The 13261-nt window shown below is 37.8% G+C and overlaps 1 protein-coding gene across 2 annotated transcripts in view; it reads left to right on the top strand.

Annotated features, from left to right (window-relative positions):
* Positions 1-13231, top strand: part of Suz12 (SUZ12 polycomb repressive complex 2 subunit) — a 43267-nt gene extending 30036 nt beyond the window's left edge. For both annotated transcript variants that reach the window (XM_076936205.1, XM_034505768.2), the window contains 8 exons: positions 140-245; positions 3729-3906; positions 6004-6095; positions 6246-6389; positions 6933-7090; positions 9428-9626; positions 10110-10189; positions 12220-13231. In XM_076936205.1, coding sequence (XP_076792320.1) covers positions 140-245; positions 3729-3906; positions 6004-6095; positions 6246-6389; positions 6933-7090; positions 9428-9626; positions 10110-10189; positions 12220-12565 — 1303 coding nt within the window. In that variant the 3' untranslated portion in view covers positions 12566-13231. The remainder of the gene's footprint in view (positions 1-139; positions 246-3728; positions 3907-6003; positions 6096-6245; positions 6390-6932; positions 7091-9427; positions 9627-10109; positions 10190-12219) is intronic.
* The last annotated feature ends 30 nt before the right edge of the window (positions 13232-13261 follow it).

Genomic DNA, 13261 nt, shown 5'->3' with positions numbered 1-13261 from the left:
TTGCTGTTGTCAGATCTGGATTGTAGATAATTTAAAATCCTGCTATGTATGTAAGCTAGTATAACAATTTAATGCATTTTTGAGTGTAGACTTTGTAATACACAAGTTACTTTATAATGTGTCTGTGTTTTTCTACCAGGCGTTTACAGCTTTTAGATGGGGAATATGAAGTAGCCATGCAGGAAATGGAAGAATGTCCAATAAGTAAGAAAAGAGCAACATGGGAGACTATTCTTGATGGGAAGGTATGGATGACTTAGACACTGAACACACTTAATGGTTGTCAACTCTTATTTTGGTTGTTTTCTTTCTCAATGGAAATTGTATTTGAAATAAAGAGTCTTTGTTTTTTCACATTAAATAATTATTTATGAGATAAGATGTTACTATATAGCTTTGGCTTTCCTGGAATTCCATAAACCATGCTGGTTTCAAAGACACAAAGATCCCTTTGCCTCCCAAATGCCAGCATTAAATTCATACCCCCCCCCCCCCCCATTCAACACTAAATCTGTATGCTTAAGTCATCAGGTTTGGTGTGGCGTGTCTTTTCCCACTGAGCCATATTGCTTGCCCTTAGAGTTCCTTTGGTTTTAATACTTAGAAAAATGCAAGCAAAATGGCCTGGTCAGATAATGTAATAGTAATGAAGGACATGGTGCTTAGGAACCCGGCTGTCTGAGGCACATCTCTGCTGGTAGTTAGCTTTGTTGCTTTTGTCAGGTTAACTCTTTTGCCTTGTTTCTCAGAATGAAGGCTAGAATTGAAAAGATAAAATATGAGAATGAAATCCTATTTAGAAATATATTTTAATGAAATATTATTTTTAGAAATGTGCTTTGAGGGAACCTCTTTTGTCATAACAGTTCTGGGGTCAGACTTGGGCTATTAATAATGCTTTATAGCAGGAGTTTTTACACTGAGCTACCTCAGCATCAACCAGCAAGTTTTAGAGAGTAAAGAACAGGAAGAACTGCCGGGCGGTGGTGGCGCACACCTTTAACCCCAGCACTTGGGAGGCAGAGGCAGATGGATTTCTGAGTTCCAGGACAGCCAGGACTACACAGAGAAACCCTGTCTCCAAAACCCAAAAACCAAAAAAAAAAAAAAAAAAAAAAAAAAAGAAGAAGGAGAACAGGAAAAACTGATACCTAAAATGATAGTTGGGGCTGGAGAGATGGTTCAGAGGTTAAGAGTACTGATTCCTCTTCCAGAGGTCCTGAGTTCACCATGGTGGCTCACACCTATCTTCAATGGGATCTGATGCCCTTTTCTGGTGTGCATGAAGACAGTTACAGTATACTCGTACATAAAATAAATAAATCTTTTTTAAAAGGATAGTTTGATAAATTTTCTGAGTGGGGGGAAGAGTTAAGAGGTTTCTCTGGAGACCAGGCAGGCCTCAAGCTCAGAGGTTTATCTAAGTCTGCCCTTTAAATGTTGGGATTAAAGGTGTGTGCTACCACCATCCAGCAAGATTTCTGATTCTTAATTTTACTGATTATTACATATAACCTATTTTCTTAAAGTTACTGCAAATAGGTTATTGGGAATTAATTTCAAATATGGTTTTTATCTATTTATTGAGACAAGGTCTTACTATATACATCTGACTGGCCTGGAACTGGGTGACCTCGGTCTTAAAGAGATACCTGCTTTTCTCTGTCTCCTGAGTGTGGTGATTAAAAGTGTTACCAAGCCTATCTAATTTATAATTTCTAGTATATTGTTAATACATGAGACTATGAGTAGAATTTGTAAGTAGAAAATTCAACTTAAGAATTTTTTTCCTGGGCCTGGAGAGATGGCTCAGAGGATAAAAGCACTGACTGCTCCTGAGTTCAATTCCCAGCAACTACTTGGTGGCTCACAACCATCTGTAATGGGATCTGATGCCCTCTTCTGGTGTGTCTAAAGACAGATACAGTGTACTCATATACATAAAATAAATAGATCTTTTTTTTTAAATGAAAGGGAAAAAGTGTATCTAGGGGGCTTTAACATCTTCTAGTCTCTACAGTGCACCAGTCCCGGACATCTGTGATATGCATGTGGGCAAAAATGAAAATAACTTAAATTTTTATGAATATGGATGCTTTACTTGTGTGTAAATGAAATTGATAAAGAAGACTTTAAGGGACTAGAGAGATTGCTTATTAATGTTTAAAGAGCATTGGCTCTTCTTCCAGAAGACCCAAGTGCACAGCAGGTGCTCACAGTCATTTGTAATTCCTGCTCCAGTGCATCTGGCATGTCTGTCCTCAGAGGGCACTATGCTCATGTGCACATACCCACATGCAGACACAGACACATATTTCTAATATAACTTTCTGAGAAAAATAAAAGGCAGGCTTCTAGATTCTTTTACTTCTAAGAATAAAAATCAGGGGAAGCAGTTACATTCCATAAGAGCAATGGAGAAAGGTAAAAGAGAATACATGCCGGGGCAAAATAATCATACCTTTGAAAGAGTGGGTTTGTTTAATTATTTTTTGTTTTAGTCTACGCAGATTTTTGTGTAGCCCTTGCTGTCCTTGAACTCATCCATCTACCTACCTCTGCTTCCCAAATGCTGGAATTAGAGGTATCTGTCACCATTGCCAGGCAAGAGTATATATTTTAAGAGAAAACTTAATGGATTTATTTTTAAACATATTGTACATCAAAACTGTGTGAATATAATCAATGGCTGTATGTAAGAGGCTATTGGAGACGTGAGATTATGAGACACTCATTGTAATTGATAAATTTCTGAAGAATAGGTGTAAGATTGCAGCAAGTGGCTAGATATGAGTTAAGGCTTATGGAGACCAAGGATCGATTTCTCTTATTATGTAATTTGGGGAATCAGTAGACATCTGAGGTGATTACTGCCTCCAAACAAAAGAAGCATGTCAGGAGCAGTCAAGAAGAAGAAATCACCACGTGTTAATATTCTAACCTCTGGGGTCAACCAGAAACCCAGCCTTGTTTTGCTTTGTTTTTGAGAAATTATAGTTGAGGGAGATTTTTCTTGAAAATTTGTTTTCTGCCGGGTTTGTTTTCTGGCGCATGCCTTTAATCCCAGCTTGGGAGGCAGAGGCAGGGGGATTTCTGAGTTCCAGGCCAGCTTGGTCTACAGAGTGAGTTCCAGGACAGCCAGGACTACACAGAGAAACCCTGTCTTGAAAAACCAAAAAAAAAAAAAAAAAAAAAAGAAAGAAAAAGAGAAAATTTGTTTTCTGCCTCTTGAGAAATCTGAGCCTAATTCCAGTTCATAGGAGTCTCAGAGGAAAAAAAAATCTGAAAAGTCTGTTTTATATAAGTTGTTTTCACATAGTAATGTGTAAATAGCTGCCACTTCATAGTGCCTAACCTTTCCATTTCTCTAGTGATAACATATTCCATACATTATTTGGTTATTCTTGTTGGCTTTTGGACTTGAACATTAAATGTATTGGGCTGGAGAGATGACCCAGTGTTTTAAGAGTGTGTACTGTTCTTCTAGAGGACCTGATCAGTTCCCAGTACCAATGTTGGGTTCCAGACTCAACTCCAGGGTATCTATCTCATGCCCTCCTTGGCTTTCTTTGGCACTGAACTGAAGCATATATCACAGCTGTGCACACATGTACATATACATTAATGGTTTTAAAGTATTGATTTTTAAATAAATCCACATTGGCATATCATAATGGGTATCTTCTTTGACGTCATCATAACTCTTCCCTATTTTATTCATTGTTTAGAGGCTGCCTCCATTTGAAACATTTTCTCAGGGACCTACATTGCAATTTACTCTTCGATGGACAGGAGAAACCAACGATAAGTCTACAGCTCCTGTTGCCAAACCCCTTGCCACTAGAAATTCGGAGAGCCTTCATCAGGAAAATAAGCCTGGTTCTGTTAAACCTACACAAACTATTGGTAAAAATACTGTTGCTATCTAAATAGTGGTTTTAATGTTTTAGGCTTAGAGTAACTCAGTTGTGGTTTTGTTGTGTTTAGTTATTCAGGAAATACTGTTTGTCTTATAAAGTAGCCATATTATTAGCTGTCCAGTAACTTAGAGTTTGCCTGTATTAAATGTAAAGTTCTCTAGAACCTTTGTGATGGATGTTTCTGGGAATTTCACTTTGTTTTTCACATTTCACCAGTATGATACGTAGTGTTTACTACCTTCAGGTGTGTCTGGAATTATCCTTGTGTCAATTTAGAACACATTTTTATACCAGTTTGCCCCAGATAAGAAAGTGATTGGTTTTCAATGCATTTTTTAAATGTAAGCATTGAACTGCATAGAATATTTGCCTATCGTGATCGATCAAGGCCCTGTATTCAAACCCCCCCCTATATCCTGAGTCTAAAGCACAGATACAGATAGGGTAACAGCTTTTCTGTATTAAGTCCTAACTTAACATATTTTAAATCTGCCGGGCAGTGGTGGTTCATGTCTTTATTCCCAGCACTTGGGAGGCAGAGGCAGGCGGATTTTTGAGTTCAAGGAAGCCTGGTCTACAGAGTGAGTTCCAGGACAGCCAGAAGCCAGAGCTACACAGAGAAACCCTGTCTTGAAAAACCAAAAAAAAAAAAAAAAAAGATATTTTGAATCCATCTCCTAAGAACACTGCTGTTGACTGTAGAGCATCTAAGTATTTTGTCTCTCAGAAGAGGGAATATTTCTCTTTGATGTTGTATAGTCATGTGCAACTGTTACTTGCATAAAAGATCAGGTGTGACCCACAGTAGATCCTTTTAATCTCAGCAGGAAGAGGTAAGTTCAAGGCATCATAGAGCTGATACTGAGACCCTGTCTGCTTTCTACACAAGCCTGACAACCTGACTTGATTCCCAAATCCCACATGCTAGAAAGATAGAACTGACTCCTGAAAGTTGTCCTCTGACCTCCACACATGTGCCCTGGTACTTGGTACTTAGGAATCTCAGGGGAGAAGCCTGAAATTCTGACTGTTATGTGTCAGGTGTTGCCACATACCAATAGTTCAGCTTTTGTAAGTAGTTGCCACTTTAGAACACTTCATTTAACAAGTGTTAAAATGGGCTAGAGAGATGTCTCAGCAGTGACTCCTCTTCCAGAGGTCCTGAGTTTAATTCCCAGCCACCATGTGGTGGCTCACAACCATCTGTAATGGGGTCTGATGCCCTCTTCTGGCCTGTCTGAAAATGATGACAGTAGATTCACATACAAAAATAAATCTTTAAGAAAAAAAAAAGACAAAAAACAAGTGTTAAAAATTGTACACAAAGATAAATTAAATTTAAAAGGTAAAAAAGTAATGACCCGTGTCATTGGAAACATTTCCTAAGTAATTTGTGCTTTGGGCACTTCTCAAAGCATTCTTAAGCTAATGAAATGGGTAAAAGAATTACAGGAAAATTAGTAAACAAAGCTCTATGACAGGAGATTATATGTGCGATCATTAGTTTTGTCCCACACATTACTTAAATATTTGACATTAACTCTGATGAAAAATACTAAAATCTTGAAGAATGATTATTTTGTGGGTTGCGGTGATTTTAAAACAATCAGTTTTTACTTTTTAATAACCATTCAAAACCACAGTCAGGGCTAGCTTTGAACCTCAGTGACAGAGCAGGTGACTGGCATTTGGGAAGGCCTGAGTTCAACCACAGTTCCACCCAAAAGAAAACAAAAATACCTGTGACCTCAGAAAACTTTGTGGTGACTCTGAGATATTTTTGTTATGGTTTAGGATATCAAAGGAGTTCTTTGGATGTTTTGGGTTTTATTTTTTAATGGTTTTTGTTTTTTAAGAAAAAAAAAAAAAAGCAAAGTCCTCCCAGGGTGGTGTGATGTATATTTTTAATCCAAGCTCATGGGAGTCAGAGATAGGTGGATATACAGAGAGAATCCCTATGGGTTGCAGTGATGTAAGTCCTCAATAAAGACCTTTCATTATCAGTTGAAGTGAACAGAAATACTACAATTATATACTTTATAGAAGGGAGTCTTTCATCAATTAAGCCTGTGTATATTTTCAGCTGTTAAGGAGACACTGACTACAGAGCTACAAACAAGAAAAGAAAAGGATACTTCAAATGAAAGTCGTCAGAAGTTAAGAATATTTTATCAGGTAAATACAACTGATTGGTCTAATAAATGTATCATGAAATACATTTTTATAGGTAGTATCTGAATATTTTTCAATGATATTATGTTTTAGAGGTGCTAAGGAAACAGTGCTTAGAAATGAATTGTGATCTTGACACTTTTTGTTTTTTAGTTCCTTTATAACAATAATACAAGACAACAAACAGAAGCCAGAGATGACCTGCACTGCCCGTGGTGCACTCTGAATTGCCGTAAGCTATATAGCTTACTCAAGCATCTAAAACTCTGCCATAGCAGATTTATCTTCAATTATGTAGTAAGTAGGTTTTCATTTTGTTTGCCAATAGTACACATCACACATAACAACATTAGATAAAGGGCACTTTGCATGTAAACAGTAAGTTCTGCCCAGGTTACAGTGGGTGATTCAGTTCTTTGTGTTTATTTTGAATAATAATATTTGCTTATGTCATATATTCACTGAATATTTTTAAGGAGAATTTTCTTCTTGATTAAGAAAATAAATCTCCAGACAAATAAATGAGACCATTAGCATTTTAATTCACTTTTTGCAGGGGTTTGGTTTTGTGAAACCAGAACTTATTCTATAGCCTAGCCTTCTTTTCCTGTCTGCATTCCAAGAACTAGGATTGGATATGGAGCCACAGAGCCTACCCTGCATATTTTTTTCTTTAAGTTGTTAGGTATGCTTTTCCATCAAGCTGTTAACACTTGATTTGTTTTAGTTCTCACATTAAAAATCCATAACTATTTTAATTAAATTAAAATAAGAAATAGGTATTTTATATAGGATTATTAATATCTTCTTTTTCTAAACACCCTATTTTTTTCTTTATAGTATCATCCAAAAGGTGCTAGGATAGACGTTTCTATCAATGAGTGTTATGATGGCTCCTATGCAGGAAATCCTCAGGATATACATCGCCAACCTGGATTTGCTTTTAGTCGAAATGGACCAGTAAAGAGAACACCAATCACACACATTCTTGTGTGCAGGTAGGCAGAAAGCTTATGCTCTTTTATTTTTTATAGATTGGTGTGTGTGTGTGTGTGTGTGTGTGTGTGTGTGTGTAGACAGAGGCAAGAAACAGATGAATTTGTTCACGTTGGTTCTCCCCTTCTAGTATATGTCCCGTGGATTGAATTTAGGCAGTCAGGCTTAGCAGCATGTGCCCTATTTTTATTGATGTGAGAATAAAAAAGGGGTTCAAGTATTTTGGTAGAATCTTCATTTCAGTATTGGTTGGTGAAGTAGTATACTTCATATTTTGAGACAGGCTTTCTCTATATAACAATTCTGGCATTCCTGGAATTTCCTTTGTAGACCAGGCTGTCTTGGAACTCAAAAAGAGATTCACCTGCGTCTGCCTTCCAAGCACTGGATTAAAGGTGTGTGTGCCACCATGCCTGGGTGACAATTTTTAATGTTGCCACTCCTATATTGATTTGTGGACTTGAGGAAGAATTTCTCTCATTAGGGCTGGCAAGATGACTGGATGGCCAAAATTAGTTGCTCTTGCAGAGGACCTAGGTCTCTGTGCATACAAACATAGTAACCTACAAAAAAGGGATATACTCTATTTGGATGGTGTAAATGATTCTATCCCTGTAGTCTAATCTTTAAATGTGTATCTGTAAGGATTCTATTTTTCTACTTTGTGTTAGTATATTTATAGTATAATAAATACTGAGTTGAAGATATTTAATGGTTCAGCCATTAAAGGTTGGATTCACAGCCAAAATAATATATAATACTACATATCTTTAAGACAGTTTCACTATGTAACACACTGCATTTATATGTATATGAGTATATGCCATGTACATGTGGATGCCCAAGAAGTCAGAAGAGGGAATTGGATCCCCTGTAGCTGGAAAGAGCAGTGTGATCTGCCTCGTGTGGTGCTGGATCCTCTGCAAGCCTGCTTCACCACTGAACTGTGTTTCCAGCTCCCTCAAATGTTCCCTTTGGTTGTTTGGTTTTTGTTGTGTCTTTTTTGTTTGATTTTCTTTGGCTTTGGGGTTTTTGGACAGGATTTTTCTGTGTAGCCCTACCTGTTCTAGAACTCAGGATGTAGACCAGTGTAGACATAAATGTTTTATAACCTACTTTTAATAAGGAGTCAACATCTCCTCTAGCCCACTACCCAGCAGAGGTAGTGGAAAAGTTATTAGGATGTGGGGAAAGTGGACCTGTTCAGCAGTATTTTTTAGCTGACGGCTTGATCTTCTTTGGTAGCATTTCAGTCCCATAGCAAACCCCAAATATGATTCAGCAGCTGTAGTCCAGTCCTTTCAGCAAGCAGACACCAGGCAGCTGTAGTTCAGTCCTGAAGAAAACACCAAGGCTCACTGCCATCTGCCTAAGGTGAGGCCATGGAAGAAGCAAAGTCCTGCAGGAACCCCTCGAGCAGTTCTTGGGCGAGTTTCTCTCAATGGCAGCCTTACCACAAGTTGATCTCAACATAGCTATGTAAGGCAAACCAATACATGGGTGAATTTAGGGAATAATATCAAGGCAGAACAAACCAAATCAAAGCTCCCACTTCCTGTGGGGTCCTGTAAAGCGTCCTTTCACAAGTTTGTTGTAGCAAAACATCTTAATGAGTTTGCTTTAGCGAGACACCCTTTCACCTGTGTGCCCCAGCAAAACATTATTTGACATAACTAACTTTCCAAAGAAACTAGAAGTTTCCACTTCAGACCAGACTGACCCTGCATTCAGAGAACAGCTTGCCTTTGCTTCTAGAATGCTGGGATTGAAGGCATGCCCCATCCCACTTTGCCCCTTTAAATATTTTTTTTAATGTGTCCTACCTAACAATTTATTAATTTTCCTTATGTATATTTTTGTTTGTTTATTTGCTTTTTAAGACAGGGTTGCTCTGTGTGGTCCTAGAACTTACTGTGTAAACCAGGTTGGACTTGAACTTGGAGATCTGCCTGCCTCTGCCTCCAGAATACTTGGAGTAAAGGTGTGGACAACCCTTGCCAGGCTCTTGGATACATCTTTAATTTTTTTTTTTCTTTTTGTTTGTGTCTTAAGTTTTTCATACCCAGAAAGCCATTGTTGTCTTTGAAACTTTGTTTAATATGTAGAACTGGGGCTATATATAGATCAGGTTTTAATCTCTGGTTCTTGAGGGGTTGGGGAAGGGGTTATGTTTTATGTCCATTTTGCATTATATATTGAAAAAAAAAACAGTATAAGAGGGTGCTGCTTCAAGTACTATTATGTTCTTTGTTTTACAAGATAGTAACATTACAGATATTATCTCATGTTCAGTCATATGGGTGTAAACTTTGTCTTGTTTGATCTCTTGATTTCATTAGGCCAAAACGAACAAAAGCAAGTATGTCGGAGTTTCTTGAATCTGAAGATGGAGAAGTAGAACAGCAAAGAACATACAGTAGTGGCCACAATCGTCTCTATTTCCACAGTGACACCTGCTTACCTCTTCGGCCACAAGAAATGGAAGTAGACAGTGAAGATGAGAAAGATCCAGAATGGCTGAGAGAAAAAACCATTACTGTAATTACCTTTATTTTCCTCCTCCCCAGCAGCACAGATACAAGTTTTATAACTGTCATTTACAAAGCTTTTTAAGTAAGGAAAAGTTTACTTAAAAACTTTTTTGTGAGTTTTTATTGGATACATTAATTTTAATTTTTTATTGCTGTTTTGTAACTTAGAATTTTCCTTCTAAGATAAATGCTTAAGTAAAAGTTGATTTTATTAAATGCTGCCAGATGTGGTGGCACATGCCTTTGGTCCCAGTATTCTGGGGCCTTAGGCAGGTTTTTTTTTTTTTTTTTTTTTTTTTTAAATTTGAAGACAGCCTGGTCTACAGAGTGAGTTCTAGGACAGCCAAGGCTGTGTAGAGAGACCCTGTCTGAAAAGAAAAGCTGCATCTTTGTTACTTTTCTGTTCCAGAATATTCTGCTTTGACACCCTATTTTTCTTAAAAATTCTACTACTGTTATAAATGTGATAGATTTTTTTTTTCTCTTTCAGCAAATTGAAGAATTTTCTGATGTGAATGAAGGCGAGAAAGAAGTAATGAAACTGTGGAATCTCCATGTCATGAAGCATGGGTAGAGTGTTTCTGTTCCATTACTTCGTTCTTTTTGCTGCTTCTCATTCTATGAGTCTCTGCAGGTTTTTTTGTTGTTGTTGGTTATTTTATATGCGTGGGTGTTTTGCTTGCATGTATGTTTGTGTGCTTTCTATGTGACTAGTGCTTCTAAAGGGTGCTTGTAAGCTGCCTCATAAGTGCTAGGAATTGAACTCAGGGTATCTACAAGAAAAAGTGCTCTTAATCACTGAGACATCCTCTGGTACCTACCTTCCTTTTGCCTCCATGCTAAAATTATAGGTGTGTAAGACCATATGTGGCTCACTCTATTATCATCATTATTATGTGGGTGATGACATACACATGCTGTATTGTTCATGTGGAGGTCTTTGGGAATCTGTTGTCTCCTGTGGTGGGTTCAAAGAGCCTGGCACACATGCCTTTACCCTGAGCCATCTTGTTTCCCTTATCCTTTTGAAAAGACAAGAAGATTGTTTTTGGTGTTAGGGTCTTTCTACATTGCCCTAGCTATCCTGGATCTCACTTTGTAAACCAGGCAACCCTCAGACTCAGAAAGATTTGCCTGTCTCAGCTTTCTGAGTACTGGAATTAAAGATGTATACCACACACCATCAAAGATCACTTTTTTTTATATGGTGCCTTGCAAAGACTTAAGGGACTGTGGTAACGATCAGAGAATTACCTGCCAGAATCTTAAACTTACTTTAGATGAATATTCTAAATATTACCCTCATTCAAAAGTTTATTAAATATTTGAATTAGCCAATGATTGTTACAGAATGGACTCCCTGGTTTTAAAGGGCCTTGAGATTGTCCAAAGTAAGTGTGTGTGTGTGTATGTGTGTGGTCAGTTTTTTGTTTTGTTTTTAATTTGTGGGGTTGGGAGGGCGTGTTTTGCCTCCAGAAGCCAGATAATATTCCTGGATCTGAAGTTACCTGAACTTCTAATCCTCCCCACATGTGCTGGGAACCAAACTCAGGTCCTCTGTAGGAGCAACAAATGCTCTTAACCACTTAGTCATCTCTCTTGTCCCTCACCATATCCTCTTTACTCAGCATTCCAAATAGCTACAACTATGGGGATGTGCCACCATCCTTGATTTATTTTTTCTTTATATTGCCAGTGAATACAAAAATATGTGATGTGCTTAAGAGTTCTTAAAGTCACATGGTGAATGCTTGCCACACAGTTCTGATTGCCTCAGATGAAGCCCTGAAGCCTACAGAAACTTAAAAAAAGGAGTTAACTCCACAAAGATGTCTTGGTGCACACATGCACATACACAATACTAAAAATAAATTTTTAGAAAAGAAATGATGGGCCGGGCAGTGGTGGCGCACGCCTTTAATGCCAGTACTTGGGAGGCAGAGGCAGGTGGATTTCTGAGTTCGAGGCCAGCCTGGTCCACAGAGTGAGTTCCAGGACAGCCCGGGCTACACAGAGAAACCCTGTCTCGAAAAACAAAAACAAAAAAAAAAAAAAAAAAAGGAAAGAAATGATGGAAGAGTAAAGAAACGGTTCAGTGGTTAAGAGCAAAGCATCCAGGTTCAATTCCCATCACTCACAGTGGTCCATACCTGTCTGTCATTCCAGGCACATGTGGTATGCTGACATGTGCAGGCAAAAATTTTATATACATATATACTAAAAAATTCATATACATTCATAGGGATTGTATTAAATGTTTGCCTTCTACCCCGCCCCCCCCCTTGATATGCCCATTTAAATGTAGTCAATGGTTTAAGTAGTTTGCTTACCTAAAATGTATAAAGCAGCCAGCATCCCTCACATCCCAGAAGTCAAGATTTTAGTCAATTTTCTGGTCTAAATCTATAAGGATGACAGCTCTTAAGGCTTATTTATTGAGGCTTCTGGTTAAAGTTTGACTCATGGTTGAAATACCATGTCTTAATAGTAGTAACTTTGTATTAAGTAATTTGCTTGGGCGTGTTTGTCATGTTACACATTGCTTATCTCTTGTTTTCTCAAAGAATTTGTATCATTAATGCTTTGTTTTTCTTGAATAGATTTATTGCTGACAATCAAATGAATCATGCCTGTATGCTGTTTGTAGAAAATTATGGACAGAAAATAATTAAGAAGAATTTATGTCGAAACTTCATGCTTCATCTAGTCAGCATGCATGACTTTAATCTTATTAGCATAATGTCAATAGATAAAGCTGTTACCAAGCTCCGAGAAATGCAGCAAAAACTAGAAAAAGGAGAATGTGCAGCCCCTGCAAATGAAGAAATAGCCGAGGAACAAAATGGGACAGCAAATGGATTCAGTGAAACTAACTCAAAAGAGAAAGCTTTGGAAACAGACGGCGTCTCAGGGGTTCCAAAACAGAGCAAGAAACAAAAACTCTGATGAGAACTAGCCCGTGTTGTGGACAGACACTGAAGTTGCTTCTAGGGAATTCAGCCTCTAGGAAGAATTTTGGTTTTAGGTTGTTTGGTTTTTAATCATGGATTCGGAACAGGCAATGTTAGATGATATCATTGGTTTCAGCACGGAGGTTCTGTGGGTCTGCTTCGCTTCTTCTCCTCATGTGCTTATCAGCTTTAGTGATGTCCTCAAAATTTCGTTTTAGCCTGAAAAGCAGTTTTTCAAATAGTTAAATTTTTTCTTAGCTGTAACAGTCATGTTTTTAAATATATTGGGTTAATCTAGAAATTTCACACCTAAATTTTAATGCTTGTTTCATTTCTGACTGTTTTTCTGTTTTGTAATTATGAGACATTTTCTGGGAAAGGAAAGTTGGGATGTTATGTCTTAGAGATGGAGAGTTTTTGTGAAATTGTTACCTTGCCACTTTTCCCCCAACTTTCACCCTTGATTCAGAAACCATTTATGCATTTGGGATGAGAAGTTACACTTCGAGTTCTGCATCAGTTCATGTTATAGGTTTAAAACAGCACCCGTTGGTCTCCTCCTGCTGGAGGCCATGTGGCCTCTCCATGCAGCCAGCCATGCAGTGCCACACGCACTGATGGAAGTTACTGTTTGTTTTCAAGTGACTGATTTTAGTGCTTGTTTTTCCAATTTAGTTTTTTACTTGAACAT

Source organism: Arvicanthis niloticus, chromosome 6, assembly GCF_011762505.2.
Source record: "Arvicanthis niloticus isolate mArvNil1 chromosome 6, mArvNil1.pat.X, whole genome shotgun sequence".
Taxonomy (NCBI): domain Eukaryota; kingdom Metazoa; phylum Chordata; class Mammalia; order Rodentia; family Muridae; genus Arvicanthis; species Arvicanthis niloticus.
Note: the sequence above shows the minus strand (reverse complement) of the source record. Positions and strands in the feature narration are given on the sequence as shown.